The following is a 23,185-nucleotide window of genomic DNA, read 5'->3' as shown; positions in this document are numbered from 1 at the left end:
TTAAAAATTGCACTATTATTTATTTACTGGGGAAGGGGTCACATATGTCCCATGTCATGTGTGTGGCAGTCAGAGGGAAACTTGAGGAGGGGGTTCTCTCCTGCACCATTTGGGTCCCAGGGGTCCAGCTTGGCAGCAAGCACCTCTACCCACTGAGCCATCTTGCTGGCCCAAATTATTGCAAACTCTGCTTTTTTATGTAAAAATTTTAAGGCTTTAATATTCATCATTTGCAATGTGTGTGTATTTATAATGTGTATGTTTATAGTGTGTATGTGTGTTTATATTATGTGCATTTATGTATGTGTATTTATTGTGTACGTGTTTATAGTATGTGTGTTTGTGGATGTGTATTGTGTGTGTATTTATAGAATGTGCGCTTGTGTATGAGTATTGTGTGTGTTTATAGTATGTGTTTGTGTATGTATATTTATTGTGTGTGTTTATAGAATGTGTGTTTGTGTATGTGTATTTATTGTGTGTGTTTATAGAATGTGTGTATGTGTATGTGTATTGTATGTGTCAGTGTGTGTGTGCAACTTTGTAGAGTTGGTTTCTTTCTTCCACCCTTACATCTCAGCAAATGGTGGGAAGTAGTTGGATTTCATTAGAAAAAGAAGCCTCAACTAAATCTCACACCTTTTACAGAAATGAACTCAAGTGGGTCATGAACTTGGATGTAAATGGAAAACTATAACCTTCAAGAAAAGACATGGATGGAAGTCTTTGAATCTAGGGCTAGTCTAAGAGCCCTTAAACTCAATACCAAGAAAGGAATGTATAAAAAGAAATCTGTAAATTGGACAGAACAACTTCTGCTGGGGAAAGTCCAGGTATAAATGAAAAGACATGTTGCCACTGGAGACAACATTTGAAAAGCACCATGTGAAATATGCAAAGGGTGCTTCAGAGTAAGTGATTAAAAAAACAGCCCCACGATTAGAATACGCTAGGAGGGTACTGGCAATGCTACCCAAAGTGGAGGCTTGGCTGGCACACTGGCCTGTAGGAACGTGTTCTGTATGGCTAAACCCTGGGGAAAGGCAAACTAAAACCACAAAGACCCAGGGCTGGAGAGAGAGATGGCTTAGTGGGTAAGAGCACCGGCTGTTCTCCCAGAGGACCTGAATTCAGGTCCCAGCACCCGCATGGCAGCTCACAACCATCTATAATGGGATCTGATGCCCTCTTCTGGCATGTAGGCATACATGCAGGCAGAACACTCATACATTTAAAAATACATAAATACGTAAAAATGTAAAAACCCACAAAGACCAAAGAAACCATTTTCAGAAAAATTAGCAGAGTTGGGTATTATCATGTTGAGGGAAATAAGGCGGACTCAGAAAGACACGTGTTTTCTGACAGATACAGAAGCGAGATAAAACAGAAACAAAGATATTCCAAGAGACGTGACAATAGAAGGGGGAACTATTTGGGAAGGAAATTGGTGGGTAGAGGAGGGGAGACCAGAGAGTAATAGGGTTGATATGTTCAGAATACATTCTGCGTGTGTGAAAATGTCACAGTGAAACTCGTTTTATACAACTAATATATGCTAACGAAAAACATTATCAGGGCAAGGTGGTCAAACAAGCTTCCAGTCCTGTCAAGGATGTGGGTGTCTGGCTTTAATGGCTGCTGGTGGGAATTAACGATGGGCACATCTCTGGAAATCAGTCTGTCAGTTGTTTTCAGAGCAAACCCATCGCTACCCAGATTTACACTCTTGGCTATTTATCCCAGAGAAGTAGAAATTTGCATACAAAAATACAGTAATGTGTACAGTAGCTTTGTGTCTAACAGCCCACACCTGGAAAGAATTCCAAAATCATCCTCTGGATGCCTGGTTTGACCAGGGAGCATCTACACAGAGCATGGAACAATATTTAGCTACAAGAAGAAAGGAGCTGTGGGCACCTGCCATCCACTTCTAGAGAATTCCCTGAGAGGGAAAAGCTAGTCCCCCCAAAGGGCCCATGCTCACACAGTGTCCAAAGGGCCTACGCTCACACAGCGCCCTATCAGTGGTACAATGTGACCCCAGAGAGTAGGCCTGTGGGTCTCTGTGGACTGAGGGTGTGGGTAAGGCTTTGTCTACAAAGGACAGCTCAAGGGTCCTGGTGCCATGGGTCGCCTGAGTCTATTGGTCATGTCAGATACCGGCTAAGATGCTGTGCTGAGATTTGGGGGAGTTATTACTTTAGGGATCCCTCTCCTTCTTCCCCTCTCCTTACCAACCCCACAGCTATATGTACTCTGCTGTTTCCTCCAAAGTTTAGCTGAACAGCGATGCCCAGAGATGAGTTTGGGAAACACTATATACCCTGGCCCTCTATCTGAATATTCTGGGCCAGGAACCAAACTTGTCCTGCCTTGGTCACCAAATTCTCCTCAGCCCCTTCCACAAGAGGCCTTCCTGGTATATGAAAGCAGTCTGGAATTCTTCAGCCCTAGCCCTCTCCTGGTCTGGTCAACCACTCAGGAGCCTGTCAGCCATGGAGGCCTGAGCTCCTCTGCCAGGCCCTCCGAGGCAGGTGGAATGTGGATTTCAGTGTGGCTCTGCTGGCAAGGTACCCCATGGTTGAGAACCATGTCCCCTTTGGTCCCGATTGGTGCAAGAATCAGATATTGTCTGTCCAAGGTCACCAGCTGCTAGGTGGCGGGGCTGGGACTAGCTCAGGTCACTTGGGGACAGTGAGATATTGTTTACCTCAAATATTTACTTGCCAGTCTTCCTGTCACAAGCCCTTGCTAGAAGGTGGAGGTGGAAGAGGGGGTTGGCATTCACCAGAAGGTTCCTACAGTCACAACAGGAGACCCTGTCCCCACCTGAAGCACCCTTCTGCTGGGCGCCACCCTAGCCTCCTGACTCGGGCTTTGGTTCATTCTGCAGGACTTCTCTGTCTCTTCCCGGAAAGTGCTCCCTCCCTGCGGCTCCTCCTCAGATTGCCAGGAGCCCCTACAGGCACGACAGTTGTGATTCCCCAGCAGATGGTGACATGCCCATTGACTCTGCCATTCCCAGGTGTGGCCTGGATGTGATCACTGTCTAAGCTAGTCCTGGGTGTGCCCCAGATGTGTCCCTGACATCTCCAATCTGTCTCAGGTCTGCCCACCTGAGTCCCTGTGTCCTAGGTGCATCCCAGGCTCGTGCCTCGTGAGTCTCCCTGCTTGACAGGGGACTCGGTGTGATGGTCTGGGGCTCCCCTGCGCCCTGTGTTTGCCCTCTAGCCACCTTGTAGCAATTCTCCAAGGAGAAGACGAGTTGATCGCCATCAAGTGTCCATGGTCTCACCTACGGATGGGGAAACCGGCCACTGGGCAGATTCTCTCCTGCGGCTCTCTTAAGGGTAGAAATAAAACGGTGTGGAAGACAACCATCTTTACACATGGAGGTTGCTCCTGGGACTGCCTGCCCTCTGTCGCAGACCCATGTCCCAGCAGGACACGGAGGGGTCCTGTGTACCTGCCAAGGCTGGAGAAAGACAGAACTGCTCCCCAGGGGCTTCCAGGAGTCTGTGGTGTGCCCTTCCCTTGGGAGCACGAAGGCAGTGCCGAGGGAGAGAGAGCCGAGCTGAACTCTAATCCGATTTGGAGCGGCTTAGGGAATTGTCTTTTTATGGCACCTGCCTGGTCACCCCTAAGGTGTCCTCACTGACCCCGGGGCTGGATTTAGCTAGATGCTTGTTAGCCCTGGTCTCACTGGCTTCTCAGTGGCTCCCCAAGCAGCCTGGCTACAGCTGCATGCTTCCCAAGCCCCACAAGGGCAGTCACAGGCCACAGGCCAAGGGCACAGGGTCAGGCTTGCTTTGGCTGCAGGGGCCTTGAGTGTCCCTTCAGCTTATGGGTCCTCACGCTTGAGGTGGACACGAGACATCATCGGGATGGATTTCGGGTCCTTGGAGACTGTCGTGGCCAACTCTGCCTTCATCGCTGCCCGTGGCAGCTTTGATGGAAGCAGCACCTCCTCTTCCCGGGACAAGAAGTATCTGGCCAAGCTCCGGTTGCCCCCACTGTCCAAGTGCGAGGGTCTCCGTGACAACCTCAACCTGGAGTTTGAGAGCCTGTGCTCAGAGCAACCCATTGGCAAGAGGCTCTTCCAGCAGTTCCTGAAGACAGATGACAGGCACGTGCCAGCCCTGGAGCTCTGGAAGGACATTGAGGACTATGACACGGCCGATGATGACCTGCGGCCGCAGAAGGCACAGGCCATCCTGGCCGACTACCTGGACCCCCAGGCCACGCTCTTCTGCAGTTTTCTGGACCAGGGCATGGTAGCAAAAGTGAGGGAAGGGCCAATGGGAAGCCAGGATGGCCTCTTCCAGCCTCTGCTGCAGGCCACGCTGGACCACTTGAGCCAGGCCCCCTTCCAGGAGTACCTGGAAAGCCTGTACTTCCTGCGGTTCCTCCAGTGGAAGTGGCTGGAAGCCCAGCCCATAGGCGAAGACTGGTTCTTGGACTTCAGGGTCCTGGGGAAAGGGGGCTTTGGGGAGGTGTCCGCCTGCCAAATGAAGGCGACCGGCAAGATGTATGCCTGTAAGAAGCTCAACAAGAAGCGTCTGAAGAAGAGGAAGGGTTACCAGGTAGGGAGGGAGCCCGGCAAGCAGAGGACGCTCTTGGGACCAGAGGCATGGTAGGATGCTGGCCGGGCACCCACCTGCGGAGCTCTGTGTAGGCCTTAGCTACTGTGCGTGCATCCTGCCGTTTGGACACCCCCCCCCTCGCCCCAGCTCTGACAGCCATTGGCAATCTGCAGGAGCAGATTCAGGGGGAGAGCCAGTTGCAGACAGCCGCTGTCTGGAGCATGCATCTGGCTATCTAGACACCTTTCCCCAAAGTGTGGTTCCTGTTGTGATTACATACAGGGGAATGTAAGGGGGGACTCTGTCAGCCGAACATCACTTTGGCAGGCACTGTCTACATGAGGCAGAGCCCATTAGTGATGCTGGCGTGCCAGACTACTCTTCCTGAACACAGGTTTCCAGGGGACAAGAATGACTGGAGGACATAGGCAGGCTGCCAGTATTTTATTTCCTTCTTTGTTGGCGTCAGTGTCTAGTTAAGGCAGGATCAGCGAAAGCGGCTTATTGTCCAAGGGACACAGCCCTGCCGTACAGTATAGCTAATGCTGTGAGACTCTTAAGACTGGACACCAGACCCAGCAGGTCCCTGAGCCTTCAGTGAAAGGTCAAACATTAGGTGCAAGCAGCAAGTGGGGGTGTCAGACAAATCCAGGTTCCTTCAGCAGGGCCCTGGAGACCGCACCTCATGGTGGACTAACGTTAGTCTTTAAGGAAGGGCTCTATCCTCAGGTGTGGAGGCGTACACCTTTAATTCCAGCACTCAGGAGGCAGAGGCAGGCGGATCTCTGTGAGTTCAATGGTCTACGTGGAGAGTTAGGAAAGCCAGGGCTATATAGTGAGACCATGCCTCAAAAACAGGCAACTCCAGTTTCATGGACCTGTAACCTGGGTTCTGGGTTGCTCACATCTATATGCAACCCAGTACAACACTGAGTCTTTCCTGACTCCAGTGACTTGGTGGGGCACATGCAGAATGAATCGGCTTGGCCTACCGGCCTCATTCTTTCCACACTTTCGGATGCGTAGAATAAAGATGAACAATAAAGCATGGTCTACTGGAAACTTGGGCTGCACCGGGAGTTAGCTGGATACAGGCCATGGTGGAGCGAGCATGGTGCAGGGGGAGGGTGGATGCCAAGGCTGAGTGAATGAATGAATGAATGAATGAATGCCAGATCTCACACATTGCAAGCCTGCCCTGTGCTGTGGCCAGCGTGCAGGCTGCTCTCCACAGCGCATTCCCGAGGACTGAGGATCACAACTCTGCTTCCAGGGTGCCATGGTTGAGAAGAGGATTCTGGCCAAAGTTCACAGCCCGTTCATCGTGTCTCTGGCCTATGCATTCGAGACCAAGACTGACCTCTGTCTGGTGATGACCATCATGAATGGAGGTGACATAAGGTAACGGTGTCCAAACCTGGGGTTAGTTTCAACTAGGTAACCAGTTCATGTCCAGTGGGGCCCCAGGACTTAGGCTGTATCTGTCACTGCACACTCTTGAGTATCCCCACGATTGTTGGGGACAGGTGGCAGGGGCGTGTGGTGCTGTGGATGGCTGTGATGGGTTGAGAGGACTAAGAAATAAAAATTGACAATTCCATCAGTGCCCAGTCCTCTAGGGACAGATAGCTGGAAGATAGAGCCAACTTGCCTGTTGCCTACATGGAAGAGTGCCACCCCTGATGGTGCTTGGATTGGCCGAGCCTGATGGTGCTCTGAGGTTTTCCCTGCATCCTTGGGGAGGTCAGGTGACCGGCTTTCACTGACTTGGTGGCTTCACCACTCTTTACCTCAGTTTCCTGTTGTGCAAAATAGAGACAAATAATAATGACCAAGACAGTCTCAGGAGGGGAAGTGGTGGGGCCTTCCGGGTAACGGGCACACAAGGTTAAAATGATGAGATTCTTGGGTAGCTGGTGCATGAGGCTAACTCTGTGAGACCCTGAGGTGCCTTGGGAATGGAGGGCTCCACTCAAGGGAGCTACAACCTGCAATGCCCATGCCTCTGCCTTCCTCTGTTTTTATTTACGGCACTGCTCAAGCCTTTCCTTCAGATAAGTAACATGAGGTCTAGACAACCAGTCTGTGTGAGAATCCCATTGAAGGAGAAGAGAGCTGCAAGGGATGCTAGCGGTTCTAGCGTTGCAGGTTGTTCTATCCTCCCCTCCCAGGGGCCTCTGGTCTGCACCCACCCTCCCTGTCGCTTATGTCATTCATGTCCTTCAACCATGAGCTCTGCTTCCCTGTAAAGTGCTGATCTGGCACGTACAAGAAAGAAAGCAAAAGAAGGACAAACTTCAGGGTCCTTGGGAGAAGGTGGCTGCGAAGGAAGTGCTGTTGTCGAATTCAGTGAAGATCACAGCTTACTTAGGGAGTTGGGGGTTGCGTGTGGGTTAAAGAAGTAGGGCTGACTCACTTCCCTTGGCCCTGCCCTGGAACTGCTCTGGGGTCAGAAGGAAGGAGGTGTTAAGCAATAAGCTGTATGACCTCTAACAGTCATGGATAAGGTGTGAGCTATCTGAGGCCTCTAGCCTTGGTTTCTTCAGGAGAGCATTGATTCCTGGTCCCAAGGTGACCACTCTGTGTTGATGTGTGTGTGCCCTGAGACCCTGTCTCTGTCTCTGCATTTACTGCCCTGAGGTGTGTGTACTTCCCATGGTGTTCGATCCCCAGGTACCACATCTACAATGTGGATGAGGAGAACCCTGGCTTCCCAGAACCACGAGCAATCTACTACACAGCACAGATCATCAGTGGCCTGGAGCACCTGCATCAGAGGCGCATTGTCTACCGTGACCTCAAGCCGGAAAATGTGCTGTTGGACAATGATGGTGAGCCCCTGGAGGGATGGAGGCCACGGCGGCCTGAGGGGCCCAAAGCATGGCTTCTTCAGCCTCTCTGAAAATCACTGCAGAGGAACCTAGTGGGTGTTAGGGTATAAAGGACAGTAGTGTATATGCGTGTCTGTCTGTCTGTCTGAATATGGCAGGCGTTACATGGTTATGTGTAAGGTACGTGTAGTTTGCCTATCATGTGCATGATACGTCTTTGTGGGGAATGGTATGTATAGAGTGTGGGTATGTGTGTACATAGAACATGTGAAGTGTGCTTTTCTACTGTGCAGGGAGCATTGCCAAGCCCTGGGCTCACCTGGCACCTCTATTCTGTGGAATGTGTGTGACCTCAGCTTATATTTACTTTAAGGCAATATCCGAATCTCTGACCTTGGATTGGCTGTGGAGCTGAAGGAGGGGCAGAATAAGACCAAGGGCTATGCAGGGACCCCAGGTAAGATCAGCATCGGAGGAGGGGCCTAGAGAGGCTTTGCACCCAGGAAGAGGCCTGGGTCATTCTCTCTCCCAGATCCAGAGACAGCAGGGTCCCCAAGATCTAAGGTGGTAACAAAGACTGGGGGTTGTGGACTGTGGTTCCCTTATCCCCAGAACAAACAAGTGATAATTGGGTTTTGCCCAGCAGCTCAAGAGCTATTTGTTCCCTGCCGTGACAACCTCTACCCTACCTTAGGAATCTCACTGGCTTACTGCCTCACCTTCTAGGGCAAAGCTGCCCCTTTGATACCTTGATGGGTAGAGAGAATACAGGGCTTGCACACTAAGTGGCTTCTTGGGCATTGACAGAATGAGTTTATCTAGGGTGTCTCATGGGAGAGCTGGAGCCTGTTTGGGTCACATCACAGAGCACTGGGGACAGAAACTTTCCTCAGACAGCCCTTTCTAGTACCCTGGTAGGTGCCACCACTATGCAGGGTGGGCACATGTGTCTCTGTGTGCATACACGCATACCTGTGTGAACACACATTCCCACATGTATGCTTGCTTTCATGTGGTATATACAATTGTATGTCTTGTAGGTATGACTGCATGTGAACATGGATGCCTTTATGTCTAAATACATGTGTGGATGAGCATGAACCTGTACATGCATGTGTATCTATGAACATCTGTGCATATCTGTTTGTACATGTATGTAGGTACACACCTCCCTCTTTGTGCATACATGCATGTGTGTGTATGAAGGCACCTCTGTGTATGCATGCATTCATGATAGTCTCTGTGTGCATATAACATATTTGCAAGTATGTGTGTGTATGCATCTTTACAAATGTGTCTTTGTGCATTCAAATGTCTGTATGTCCCTCTGCATATGTACATATTTCGTGCATGAATTGGTGGACGTATGAGTGTGTTCATGTGTGCAAGTGTGCAGGCATCTCTGTGTGTATGCTCTGTACCTGTATCTGTGCATATATGGGCATGCATCTCTATGTGCACATATGCTTTGTGTACATGCACACTCGCTCATGTATGTGTGACTGCGGATGCTTCCACGTCTAAGTGCATACACACTTGTGGCCGTCTGTGTTTGGCTTCCTCTGTTACTGATCTTCCTTCATCCTCCTCAGAGCAAAGGAGAGAGGCAGCGAGTGCAGAGGGGAGAAGAGACGTGAGTCAGGTGGAGTAGGTGCATGGTCCAGGCCCATGCTTAGTGGCTCGATCTGCCAGAGCCTTTGTTTCTAACGCTTACCTCACAGGCTTATGAGTCTGTTAAGTGACGCTATACACCTGGCGCTTGCCTGCCGTAGACACGTCCTTCCTGTCTCCACATCCCGGATTGTCGTATTCAGGTTGATTTCCAGCAGGATTTCTTAGGGATTTTCCTTCTTGCCTTGGCTGTCTGGCTTCAGACAGAACCCAAGTTGGGATGTATACAGAGTGGAGATAGGACCTTGCTTTGTGTCACAGAAAGGTCCCTGTGTCACCAGGACCCTGTACTTCAGGTACCATCTGAAACTGTTTCTGATGCCATGGCGGGTGACAAGAGCTCCCCCACATTCTGGGTAGGACAAATCCATACTGGTCCTCAGGAGGCATGGCGGCTGTCTAGCCTGGGTCTTGGTTGCTGGTGGGTGCTGATGGTCCTGTGCAGGTGAAGGAGACTTGACAAAAGGATTCTGGAAACAGCTTGGCTTGGAGCCATCACACAGTCTCTTGAAGACATGGCTGCACCTGTTTTCATGAATTAGCCCAAACTTCACTTGGATCTCTTTAGTCCACTGCAAGTCCTGGATCCACTGAAGCAAGATTAGAAGAAGTTACTTTAGGACCAGAAACTGGTCTTGTTCCGGACTAAGTATTGGGGCTCAACTGTCCACGAGAGGGCGCCATTGCCTGCCCAACCACCACCTTACTGAGCTTGCTGCATCTGACCCTTCAGGTGGAGGCAGCGGCATCTCTACCCACATGGGAATCCCTTGGCTGGGACTTCAATATGGGCTCTGCAAATGCTGAGTTAGGAGGCAAACTAGAAGCTGCTATTCCAGGAACCAACAATCACTGTTCTAGACAGTTCTCCCACTCTGCAGACGCCCAGCTCAGCCCACAGCTGCCGGCTGTGCATGGGGGAGGTTCTTCCTCTGGATACAGGAAAGGTGCACCTCTGTCTTCCCCTTCCTGCCATGAGGGGATGAGCTCATTACAGGAGACGCAGAAATCCACTTGCTCCCTCATCCAATAACTCATAGGTGCTGGCTCTGCAGCAGCAGTATTTGCAAAAACTCCGGAAGGCAAAGGGTGATACGGTCAGGGTTCAGCTCGACACCACTGGGAGTGGCATTGGGTGAGCGTTGGTGGTATCTTGGGAGTGGAGAAGTGCCGTGCGTGGCTCAGGAACACAGTTAATAGTTCCCCTTCCAGAAGCAATGATCATCTGGGCTAATCCTCCCACTGGTCCAAAGACGAGTGGGAGGAGACGGTTTAGACGCTGTGTTGTAGACTCAGGGCATTAACGTGTGGTGGGTGACAGGGGTTGAGACTTCCATGCAAGTGGCCAACTAGGAGAGTAGGAAGGGCGTGTCTGTCTAGAAGGCCACGTGGCAACTGCTCGATCAGACAGCGTCTGTGAGGCCGGACTTGTGGCACTGTTTGCTCACGTCTGTGTTGTCCTCAACAGGTTCCCTCCTCATTGTCAGGCTGTTCCATGCCTTACTTCTCATCACGGAAGGCTCAGTGGGATAGGTGTGCCCCGCACACGTCAGGGGCGCGGGGGAGTTTGGCTGCGGTTTCACTCTAGGCACTAAAAGAAGGTGTCTGAAGAAGGCACCGAACTGTGACCTCACCAGCGTTCTTTGGGCTTTGGCCACAGCACCTGGTCACTGGCCCATGCTGGGATATGGGGCACAGGTCTCACTTGCGTGTCCTTGTGAGAGGAGAGGGGTCGGAAGGTCACAGCAAGGTCCATCTGCATCTGTCCACCCCACGAGTCGCACGCAGAGCACTGTTTTGCTTTGTGCTGTCCTGAGTCTGAGTGGAGGGGAAAGGAAGCTTCAGTGTCACACACTAGGCATGAGATACCACGAGAGGAATGAGAGACCTAACCCTGGCAATCCTGCCCCTGGGAACCTTTGGCTATGCTGGAAAACATTTTTGGTCTTTACAGCTGTGGGCATCCAGTGGGTAGCAGCCGGGGTTATGTTCAGTGTCCTTCAATGGCAACAAAGGAGCACCAGGAGAGCTTCCGTTGTCCTGTGGTTACTAGGCAGGGACCACACTGTGGGGAAACAGCTGTTATCTATAAATCTGCACATGTTCGCGATGGCAGGTTTCATGGCCCCTGAGCTCCTGCGTGGTGAAGAATATGACTTCTCTGTGGACTACTTTGCCCTGGGGGTCACGTTGTATGAGATGATCGCAGCTAGAGGACCCTTCCGAGCCCGAGGAGAGAAGGTAGGTACTGCCTGGCGGGAAGCCCCAAAGGGTTCCATTCTGGGGCAGACACAGATGGGTGGGCTCCGCTTCTGTGATGTCCTGTCCCAAGGCCTGCCTGTCTTTGAGACCTGTAGGTGGCGCTGTTGAGAGAGTCTAAGTCTGTCTTTCCACACCAGAGCCAGCAGGTGGCAGAGCAAACATACGCTAGCTGACTGGGCGTTTCTCCCTGCTAAGAGCCCACGTCTATCATTAGGTCCTTCTGGGGGTGGGCTCCACAAAGGAGGCCACTGGTGGGTCCCTAGCTAACTGTGGCCACTAGGCCACTGCTCTTGGGACTTCAGACAGCCACCCCAGACACTCTCCCTGCTCCCTGTTTACACAGAGGTTGGTTTGGGCCAGGAGCCAGGTGCTGTCTCCTAGGTCTCAGTAGGGACAGAGTCCACCTGCTTACTGCTGCCTTGCCCTCGCCTGAGCCCGCAGCTCTGTGCTGTCGTGTGATAGCACGGAGAAGTGTCTCAGGCTCATCCGCCTCCACAGTGACAGGCATTCGGGCAAACTGTGCTCTAACAGCACACTCACTCAGGTTCCACAGGCTACACTTGTCTGTCCATGCCCGCAAGAGAAGACGGTGGAGGCATCGGCTTTACAACGGGGGTATCTGGGGGAGAGAGCCACACTGTGTACATCGTGCACTGCGTGTGTGTGTGCGCGCGAGCACGCGTGTGTGCACATGTGTGCGTGTGTGTGTGCGCGCGTGCGTGTGTGTGCGCGCGTGCGTGCGTGTGTGTGTGTGTGTGTGTGTAGCTTTGTTTGGGAGACTACAACAAAGCTGACTAGGTGTAAGGCAGGAGTAAGACTCCCCAGCCAAGGTTTCCAGAAGCAATTTTCATTGCTGGTCGGTTCCGTGGCAGTGGACTAGCTGTGTAAGTGTGGCTGGGGGATTCACCTCGGGACTTCTGTCTCTTTGGCCTGAGATAGTAGCCTTTCAATGCCAAGCCACCTGGGAGGGGCCACCAAAGCACCAGCAGCCACTGTCACCCCAGTGAGGGTGAGACGAAGCCCCAAGGCTTGAGGCTTGGCCAGGGCTGGAGTGAAGCCGTCCGTTTGCCCACCATGTAGGTAGAGAACAAGGAACTCAAGCAGCGAATCATCTCAGAGCCCGTGAACTACCCAGACAAGTTCAGCCAGGCCAGCAAGGACTTCTGTGAGAGGCTGCTGGAGAAGGACCCGGAGAAGCGCCTGGGCTTCCGGGATGGGACCTGCGATGCACTGAGGGCTAACATCCTCTTCAAAGACATCAGCTGGAGGCAGCTTGAAGCCGGTATGATTGGCACCACAAGTCTGAGCGGGCTTAGGGGGTGATGCTGTGTGACCCTTGACGGTCCACCATATCCATGGGCTCAGCTGTGGACTGTGCCGAGGACTTGCGGGACCCCCAGGTAGCCTCTGACAGCCCATCTAGCCCTCCATTCATCTCCAGTATCCCAGGACTAGCACTGGGGTCAGGCAGGTTGAAGTCAGGTGGGAGCCGTGGGTAGCAAGCCAGATCTTTAACATAAAGCTGAAGATCTGCTTCCTGGCATTTCCCTTACATACCATGTGTTCTAGAGATCCAAGGGTGCAAGAGAGGCAGAGTTTGTCTGCCTGTGAGAAGTTCATGTACTCCACATTGTCATGAGATCGCTGCAATAGGAAGCTGTGTGTGCCATATGTGTACATGTGCCTGTGTATCCACATGTGTATAGCTGCTCACGTATGAGCCCATGCATGAACACACAATCACGTGCCCGTGTGCACAGGTACTTGCCTGTGTGTGTCTAATGTCTGGGTATGTTGTGTTGTGGTGTACATGTCTGCGTACCCCTGTGTGTACTCACGCATGTGCATTTTCAAGGGTGAGTATAAGGCATAGCCTTGCCCTCTGGGAACCTGTGGGTAGAAGGAGAAGTCAGGTCGTATTTTTGACACATCTCTATCGACTACAGGATGAGCTAGGATCCAGAGAGGGTAGGAGATTCTCCCAGAAGTTACTTTTGGGTGGAAGAGCTAAGCAACTCACTTGAAGATGACTGTTCTTGGCAGAGCTTTCATAATGAGGCCCCGAATAAAGGAGGGGTCCTGGCTCCAAGGTCCAAGAATTCTTCTTAGGGGCCAGGGAGTAGTGGGACAGGAGGTTTGAGTCAGGCATGTTGGAGAAAGTCAGGTGAAGAGGTCACACTTGGGTGCCAGCAGCCAGCCTGGACCAGCGCAGACCTGATGGGAGGCTGGAATTAGTGGCTTGTGTGCAGCATGGTTGCAGGGTAGGGTTAACTGTTCAGAGGAAGCCAGGGCCAGAGGCTAGGTGAGAGACACCTGGGCTCTATAAGAACAACAGCCCTCTGCGTCTGGTAGCTTCTGTCAAGAAGTGAAGCTGCCTGGGGAGGGAGGGTGCAGAGTACAGTTTGACATCTGCCATTGTGACGCCTTCCTGGGGCCAGGCGAGAGCTGTGGGCCTGGGCTGCAGAGAAGCTGCCATTGCGTGAGGGACCCTGCTTTCAAGATGCTCACAAGGAGACTTTGGGGAGAGGGTCTGGGGGAGGTCGAGGAGGCAAGTGTTGGGATTGATTTTAAAAGGCTTCCTAGCTGGCACAGTGAATCAGACTTGTAACCAGCAATGGGGAGGCTGAGGCAGCAGGGTTGTGACTTCAGGCCAGCCTTAGAAACGCACATACACACCCACGTATGTGCTCATGCACACGTGCACACACATATGCACACATGCACGCGCGCGCACACACACACACACCTTTGTAGCCAGACCTGGGCATCTTTCGCTCACTCTGGCCATCATCCAGTTTGTGACCTCTGAGTGCTGCTTCCGGTTGCCAGCCTTTCTGTTGGCATTAGGAAGAGCAGCAGGCCTTTTGTATGTCTGTGGGGACGCTTTGGCTCAGCAGTGACCTCACCATGGGTATCTCTGGTCTGTTTCCTGTTTCTTCCCAGGGATGCTGATCCCTCCATTCATCCCAGACTCTAGGACTGTCTATGCCAAGAACATACAGGACGTGGGTGCCTTTTCCACAGTCAAGGGTGTGGTTTTCGACAAAGCAGACACAGAGTTCTTCCAAGAATTTGCCTCTGGCAACTGCCCCATTCCTTGGCAAGAGGAGATGATTGAAACTGGTATCTTTGGGGACCTGAATGTGTGGCGCCCAGATGGTCAAATGCCAGATGACATGAAGGGAATCACTGCGGAGGAGGCAGCCCCTGCATCCAAGTCAGGAATGTGTCTCATCTCCTAGCCGCGTGTCTGAGGGAAGCATGGAGCTGGTTGTGTAAAGAGAAGACGGTGTACTGAGTTCATGGGAGACATGTGACCCCGGCGTCAGCCTGTGCTCACCCCACCCAGGCCACCACGCAGCTGTGTCCCCTTTCGGTCTAGACCCTACAGACTTGGCAGTCCATTTCTTTTGTCCTATTTCACTCAAAAGAGACAAAAAGGCCTCAGATTGAATAACAAGGTACAAATGCTCAAAGCAACTCTGTGTATACATGCGTGACCAGGAGCTTGGATGGCCAGAAACCCACATGCAGTATGGATCTCCTGGTACTTTGAGTCAATGCTTCAGGGCAGGCTTGTTTGTTCCTGGTCAGTTCAGGGCTGCATGCACTTATGCATCCCAAGGAGGACTGTACCCTGTGGGGGGAGTCTACCCCAGACCCTCCTTGCCTGGTTCCTGCCTCCTCAGCTGCCTTTACTGGTTACCACATGCTCCATAGACCTCAGTTTGGAGCTATTGAGTCTTCAGGGAGTAGAAAGGATAGAATGACCTGGTCTTAGCTAAGAGCCATTGCCTCCTCTCAAGAATGGAGACAGCTACCTCAGACAGCTACAGCCTCTGTCCTTGGTCAACACCTTATGTGGTATATACTCAGATATAGTCACGTCACGTGGTAGGGGCCCAAGTCTTTACATGCTAATGCCATGTGTGTTGGATGCCTGAGTGAAGGTATGCTATATGTAGTGTGTGTTCAAGTCCTCACGCAGTCATTACACCGGTAGTGGGTGTCTGTGTTCTCAGACCATCTCTGTGCCACCAGTCCCTCCTTGTTTGCGAGGGAGGTGACCTACATATACCCAATAATTTTGGAAACTTGCTGGATGAAGCCAGCGCTGGAATGCAACACTGGACCAGAGTTCCCCAAGCTATGAGGGATGCAGACATCTGTCAAGAGCATGCCACCAATAAGCCTCAGGCCAGCTGCATTGTGGCTATAGATGTGCCTTGCACACATGATAACCTGGGGACTAATGTTGGATGCTAAAGAAGTCCATGCTGGGACTCTGCTCTTCTCGGAGAATCTGACACTGTGGGATTGTGGGGTGCTCTGGAAGGGCCTTGGGGTGGTGCCCATACCTCCTGGACCATGGTCTGTGACCCCTTGGAAACCAGTAGTCCTGTAGTGTTAAGTGTGCTATAGATAAGGCAAGTCTCCCATCATCCCCTCCCCCTTCATCCTATAGAACATCACACAGGTAGAGCATCACGTAGGCAGAGCATCATACATGTTCAAGTATTGGATGCATATTTTATTTCATTATGTTCTGGAGCTCATTTTAGTATGCTCTTGGTTGAAGACCCTGGCAGTTTGGCTGTCTTGTCCTCGTCTTCGTTGGGTTGGAGGAGTGTGAAAAGAGTGGGCTCCAGCAGCCACAGCAGGTTTCGGGGAGGCCTGGTCCTCGTTACATTAGCCATCACCCCTGTTTAGCTCATGGAACCTGTGTGACTGCAGAGGCTCAGGGCCAGGCCCCTCCTCACCCTGCACTATAGACAAAAGAGCAAGACACTCAGTCCAGTTCCAACCTCAGACACAGAGTGAACATTTTCCCAGTGTAAGTATGTCTCAGCAGTATTTGGGACATACCTGAACTAAGACTATTCACTGTTTGTGCAGAATTCAGATTTAATTGTATGTTCTGTCGGTCTTCTGAAACCCTCTAAATCTAGCCAGCCTCCTGCAGGCCATCAACAAGCAGGGGTGAAACTGGGAGCGATATTGATTTGCGTTTCTTTTTGTCTTAGGGTCTAATCAGGGGAAGTCTCTTCTCACTTTTGAGTGTCACTCACATATGTAAGATTGAATGTCACTCTAAGAGATACGTTCTACGGCTCAGTTAGCGAGCACAGACACCCCAGCAGCCATGTTCTTGGATGTACATCCAGGGCCCTGCTAGCTTCATCGGAGGGGTGGTGCTGGGAGGAGAAGGAGGAACTGCTCGCTCTGTGCTCGCTGGATGGAGCCAACTCTTTGTCCTGAGGTTTCTTTGACCATTTTTGGGGACCTCCACTGTAGGTGTTCTCTCAGGGACAGTAGCCTTTTGGCCTGAAGAGTTTCCACATTCTCACTGGCCCTCCTCACCCCTAGAGATTATAAACTCCTAGAGATTGTAGGTCCTAGAGCTCAGGTCTTGTCTGGACACTGATCCCCGGGAGCTGCAGTCACCCGCTTTGGTTCTGACAGTTGCCGGCCACCTTGTTTATAATCTCCCAGAAGACGTAACACAGGACTAACACCAGTTGTAGGATGTCATGGACACTGCTACACAGGCCTGTTCTAGGGTCTCTACAAGAAGGGACCTTTTTATCCTCAAGATGAGGAGATAGCCCTAGGACTGGAAGCCTACCTGGAAGCCCTGTGAGACACAGGTTGTCTCGTGCCCAGGTTACCAGCAAGCTGTGAACTGCTTCACTTTTGATTACCCAGAGATATACAACTGTGCTGAAATTCATTTCTGCCATGACTCTAATAATTCTTCACCCTCAGAAGGGACCTGGTAGAGGAGGCACCTTAGACTAGACAGAGAGGACTCTGGGAGCTGGAGGTCATTTAGTGAAAGGCAGGAACCCACTATGAGGAGTAGGGCCATATCAGCTTTTGTAGCATTGTATTCAAACTGGCTTTGGACTTTATCCCTTTTTTTGACTTCACTGATAATTAAGGAATAGTTATCAAGGATGATGAAATTCTGCAGCAGGCCCTGAAACTCTTCCCAAACCTAAAGTCGTATCACAAGTGGTCTATGAAGCTAAGCAACCAAGTCTGTGACTATGATTTGATGAAGAAGTTTAGCACATGCCCAAAGATCAGTGTTTCGGAGGTTGTACCTCCTGTGAGGTCATGTGAGTAGTGGTGGGATCTTTAAGAGGTGAGTGTAGGAGCTGGTCTTTGGGGGAGTGCTTTGGAAAGGCTTAGCTATTTCTGTGGGGTTATGACTGGTCTGGAAGAGACTGGGTTCCACTACAGGTGTTAGTCCAACCTCTGAGCTCCCTGGCTTCCTGTCTGTCTGTTTCACAGCAGGGTGTGAGTCCATTGTGCCATTTCCAGTGGCCAAACAAATGGGACCACTCATTTTGGCTTCCCAGCTTCCAAAACTAGGGGTTAAATAAACCTCTTCACAAATTACCCCATCTGTGGTATTTTGTTATAGCGATAGGAAGTGAACAAACTATCAACTGTAGAATTTTACATCCATACAAAGTAGACTTCTGGTTCCAGACAAGATGGTATTCATACACTGTGGTGGTTTGAATAGGAATGGCCCCTAAAGGCTTATATATTTAAATGCTTGGTTATTAGGGATCAGGAGGTGTGGCTTTGTTGGAGTAGGTGTGGCCTTGTTGGAGTAGGTGTGGCCTTGTTGGAGTAGGTGTGGCCTTGTTAGAGAAAGGTGTTATGGGGGTTGGGCTTTGAGGTTTCAAATGCTCAAGCCAGGCCCAGTGTCTCTCTCTTACTACTGCTTGTTGATCCAGATGTAGAACTCTCAGCTGTTTCTCCAGCACTGTGTCTGTCTGCATGTTGTCATGAAGATAACATCCTAAACTTCTGAGATTGTAAGCAAGCTCCAATTAAATGCTTTGCTTTATAAGAGTTGCCATGGTCTTGGTATCTCTTCATAGCAATAGAACAGTGACTAAGAACACTATCACAGGGAATTTCTGTGACAGGCCTGACCACACTGCTTGTTGGGGGAATGCGGGTTTTGGGATTTTGGATTAGGAAAGCAGTTGAATGGTTTTGAGGTTTAATGGACCAGCCTAGTAGGAGCGGGGAGCCAGTGGTGCTGAGAGCAATGTAGATTATGATGGCCTGGCCCAAAATGCTTCAAAGGAGAAGAATATTAGCAAGTGGCCTAGAGATTATTCTCGTGATATCTTGGTGAAGAATGTGGCTGCTTTTTGCTCTTGTTTGAAAAGTCTGCCTTAGGCTAAGTATAAGAGTTTTGAATTAATGGCATTGACAGAGGAGATTTTAAAACAGCCTGTTATTGACTGTGTTGTGTGGTTTAGTGGATACTCTTATGCAGATCTATAATGAAAAAGAACAAGCTGAGAAAGGAAAAATACAAAACATACAGTTTGAGGAGAAAAGGGGCCCCAGGAAGTGGAATGGAGCTAAGTCCTGTGCTCAAGGAGATAAACAGATTTAAGAAAAACCTAATGCTAAATAGAATAAAGGGAATGGTGATCTCAGAGCAAGAATCCACCCAGTTAAGCTTCCAACTCATTAAAAGCAATTAAAGAAATCTTATGAAGTAAAGGAAATGATCAACAACAGAAAACTGACATAGATGTAACTGAACAAGGGGGCCATGTTTCAACTCTAGCAAGCTGCAGAACTTGGCAGCTTCAGCCACGTGGTTCTGGCTTTAGAGTCAAGCATAGAAGAAGGGGGTTGTGGACTCTCCCTCCAAAACTAAGGGCAGTTGCTGAGGCCAGGACGTGTCAAGAGTGTCCCTGCTTGGAGGACCAGAGATGCCCTTGCCTGAAGCTGTGAAGGTGATACCTGGATTACCTTGAAGACTCCAAGATGTCAAAGATGTCAGAGCTGTGGGATACCTGCCAAGGGAAGCTGCTAACAGGGAATGGAACCAGTGTAAGGGAGAGAAGTGTGTTGCATCCAACAAAGCTGAACAGAGTTGGAGATCTGAAGAGCGTTTTGACATCAGACATAGTTATGAGGACTTTGTCCTGCTGCTTTGATCCAGTATTTCCTACTGTGCTCCCTTCCCTACATTTTGGAAAGGTAAAGTATATCCTGTGCCATTGTATGTTGGAAGTATGTGGTCTGCCTTTTGATTTTTATTTTACAGGGACTTACAGTTAAGAGATTGCCATGATTCTCAGAAGAGACTTTGGACTTTTAAATAGTGTTGAAACTGGGATAGATTATGGGGACATTTGAAGTTGGACTGAATGAATTTTTGTATTATAACATAGCTACAAGTCTGTGGGGGCTGGGGAGTGGAATGGGGTGGTTTGAATAGGAATGACCCCCATAGGTTCAAATATCTGACTGCTTGGTTATTGGGGAGTAGCACTACTTGAGAGAGATTAGGAGGTGTGGCTTTGTTGGAGTGGGTGTGACCTTGTTAGAGGACTGTGTTACTAGGGGTGGGCTTTGGGGTTTCAAATGCTCAAGCCAGTCCCAGTGTTTCTTCCTGTTGCCTGTGGATCCAAATGTAGAACTCTAGTTCATTCTCTAGCGCCCATGTCTGCCTGCGTGCTGCCATGCTACCTGCCCTGATGATAATGGACTAAACCTCTGAAAATGTAAGCCAGCCCCAATTAAATGCTTTCCTTCATTGGAGTTGCCATGGTCATGGTGTCTCTTCACAGCAATAGAACACAGACTAAGATACACTTTTTACACCTCTTCAAATAAGTACAGCTAAGCCGTTGAGGGGTGTGAATGAGGATAGTTGACGGGACTGTGGAGATGGGGAAATGTGGGCAGAAAATGAAGTTTCTAAAGAAAGTTGGCACTGCTTCCTGTTCCTTGGCCCTTGTGTGGCCCCTGGAACTTCCAGGTGAGTGTCATGTTTGGGGGCCACTGATGCCAAGTGTCTGCATATGTGTGTCTTTCCTTCAACTCCCAGAATATGGAAACACTTTACAAAGTAGAGAGTAAGACTGAACTTGCTGCCAACCCAAGACAGGCAGGGCATGAGGAAGGATGGAGGTATCCCCTGAGCCCATGAAGAGGACTTTCAGGGTGAGTTCCACACGGGCGTGAGACAGGTGGAGAAAGATTTGCTGAACTCGTTGGAGGGTAAGTACTCTCCCTGTGCTAATCTCCACTCTCCACCAGCAGTACTTACCAAACGTGTCACACAGCAGTGCCTAGCCCAGCCCCTGGCCCAGAGCGAATAGAGATAAAATCCCACTCACCCGTGTTGCTGATTCTGTGAGACACGGAGGACGTCAGAGTCACACGTACATTCTCTGGAGTGTCAGGCGATGGTGAGTGATGAGGGAAAAGAAAGCAAGGAAGTAGGTTTGTGATGGGGCAGAGGCCAAGACCAAATTACTAGGTGGCCATGATAGAAATCCCACTTCTCAGGAAAGCTCTGAGGGGCCTGTCAGCAGGTCTTCAACAGCTGGTACAAGGAAGTCGTGGTCAGGTTCTGGAAACATCTATGCTTTCCCATCTACAGACTTAGTTGGTCTAGATACATGGAGTTTTTAAAGTCCACTGTGGTGCTTTAATGAGAATGGCCCCAGAGATTCATATATTTGAATGCTTGGAACTGTTCAGGAAGGACTAGGAGGCGTGCCCTTGTTGGAGAAGGCGTGTCACCGGAGGGTGGGCTTTGAGGTTTCAGAAGCCCAGGCCATTCCCAGTTAGCTCTGTTTCTCTTCCACCTCATGTTTGTGGATCAGATAGAAACCGTCTTCTACTTCTCCAGCACCGTGTCTGCCTGCTTGATGCCATGCTCCTCTCTGTGACAGTCATGGACGCTAACCCTCTGCTCTCTGTAACAGTCATGGACGCTAACCCTCTGGAACAGTGAGCCCCACATCAAAAGCTTTCTTTTATAAGGTGCCTTGTTCATAGCATTTTGTCATGGCAAAAGAAGAGCCACCAAGACAACAATGAAGTGATACTGTGGTTCTGAAGGGGCCGGATCAGAGCTGGGTGTCATGCAAGCGGGTTGGACACCCATCCCTCCATGGGAGCATGTGAGCCCAGATCTCCAAAGCTTCAGGGGATGCTTCTCCACCAGCTTCCATCCATTGGAGGTCATCCACAGAGGAGAGGGCTGGTGGCATGTCCCACTGGAAGCTGAAGGGATGAGGAGCACTCAGTATGTAGTGGCTGTCAGTTATTTCGTAGCGGCAGCCCTGGCACTGAACTCATCTGCCGTTAGCTTGTCCCAATCTCCATTTGGTCCAGACCAAATCTCTAAAATGCAAAAGCACCATACAGCTATTACTGATCCCTCCTCTGCGCTATCTTTTCCAGTCATCCAATCTGTTAGGTTTCAAACCTGGGCCAAATGGCTGGGGTACGTATTTAACATACCAAAGTGGACCCGGCTGCTGGGCTCTCCCTGCATCCCTCAGTTCCTCCCCGCGACAGGGCCTTCCTGGTTGGCATACCCCGCCCTCCACTGGGCTGCCCTTCCCTAGCTCCCCTTTCCTGTATAATCCAACCGTTTTGGTTATCTGCTCTCTTTGTACCTTTGTGTTTCTCGCTGCTACACCTGGTTCCCCTCTCTCCTCTCTTCCTTCCAGCTCTCCTCACATGATACAGTTCAGTGTGGTCACGTCCACTCTGGACTCTCCCAGATGTCCCGACCTCCTCCACATATCTATAATAGACTTCCTCCTCCATCATACCTAGGAGCAGTTATGTCCTTTCCTTTCATTTATTATTTTATTCTCCGTCTACCCATGACGTATTGACACATATGTTCCACCTGTGTGCTCCGAAAGGCCAACCCCAAAGTACAGGTCTTCATTCATACAATCTCCTGTCTCGTAAGTAGAAACGGGGACCCTCTTATGCACCCTCATTAACCATTTGTCTAGTTCCTTCACTGGGTTCTGGTACCACATGACGGGAAAGTCAGGAAGGCAGGCAGGGTACTAAGTGACCCTCGTCAAGGGTCTCTGTCCCTGCGCCCGATACCAGTTTGGATGCTGTTCTGGGCCTTGGTCACCTGTCCTCAGGGGTTCCTTCAGCATTTCTGGTAAGGCATGTCAGCTGAAAATGACCCTTCTCCCGTAACATCTTTGGAACCGCTGTGCTTGTCTCCATTTGGGCAGGATGGTTTGCCTGGACATGGGGCTACCTGATTGACAGCACTGAAAATGTTCAGCACTATGAATATGTTACACCCTGGCACCGTCTACGTTACAGAAAGTCATTATTATGCATATGATGCTATGCGTATCCGTGATGATTTCTGTTGAATTCAGCTGATCGAATATCTTAGGCTAGGAGAAACTAAGCGCACCGTGGATGTTCCAAAGCTGACGAGCTGTAACTGTGGATGATGGGGCTTACATTGCTACCACCACGGACTTCCTTAGAGGAACAATGGCTGTCCTTGTGTACACATGGCCTTGGGGACTTGCCTTCTGCCACCCTCATCCCTTCAGCTTGAAGCAGCATTCCCTGACTGGGTAGCACCAGGCACAGAAAGCTATCTACAAATCCGTCAGCAGGGGGTCTACAGACAGTAGGGTCTGCGAAGCAGGCATCCCATCCCTGTGGCTGCCATGAGGGATCTTGGCTCTTGCTGGGGAAGACTGGAGAAGAACAAGAAAAGCCTAAGTGCTCAGGATGGTATCCAGCCTGGGTATGGCCAGGTCCCTACCAAAGGAACTGGGGGTGAGGTTTGGTTCCTGACCCAGGAGCCAAATATGGGTGTATTAGCACTTCAGTGTCCTCCATGGGGCTGTTACATTGTGGCACACTGCTGATTTTTCTTTAGTTGGCATCCTCTATGGGTCTGCCAGATGCATACGGTCCTGGGCACGAGCTCCGCTGAATCAAGTCTCTGAGGAATGTTGTGCCATCATCCTGCTGCACCCCATTCTGTCACAT

The 23,185-nt window shown here is 50.5% G+C and overlaps 1 protein-coding gene across 1 annotated transcript; it reads left to right on the top strand.

Moving 5' to 3' along the window:
- The first annotated feature begins 3,887 nt into the window (after positions 1–3,887).
- On the top strand, positions 3,888–17,954 carry Grk1 (G protein-coupled receptor kinase 1). Its single transcript, XM_005082620.4, has 7 exons — positions 3,888–4,586; positions 5,860–5,987; positions 7,260–7,417; positions 7,791–7,874; positions 11,205–11,329; positions 12,431–12,632; positions 14,294–17,954. The coding sequence occupies exons 1-7, from the start codon at positions 3,888–3,890 to the stop codon at positions 14,590–14,592; spliced, it is 1,695 nt and encodes a 564-aa protein (XP_005082677.1). The 3' UTR covers positions 14,593–17,954.
- The last annotated feature ends 5,231 nt before the right edge of the window (positions 17,955–23,185 follow it).

The sequence above is a fragment of the Mesocricetus auratus genome, unplaced genomic scaffold (assembly GCF_017639785.1).
Source record: "Mesocricetus auratus isolate SY011 unplaced genomic scaffold, BCM_Maur_2.0 Super-Scaffold_100031, whole genome shotgun sequence".
Classification (NCBI taxonomy): domain Eukaryota; kingdom Metazoa; phylum Chordata; class Mammalia; order Rodentia; family Cricetidae; genus Mesocricetus; species Mesocricetus auratus.
This window is presented reverse-complemented; position numbering and strand designations above follow the sequence as displayed.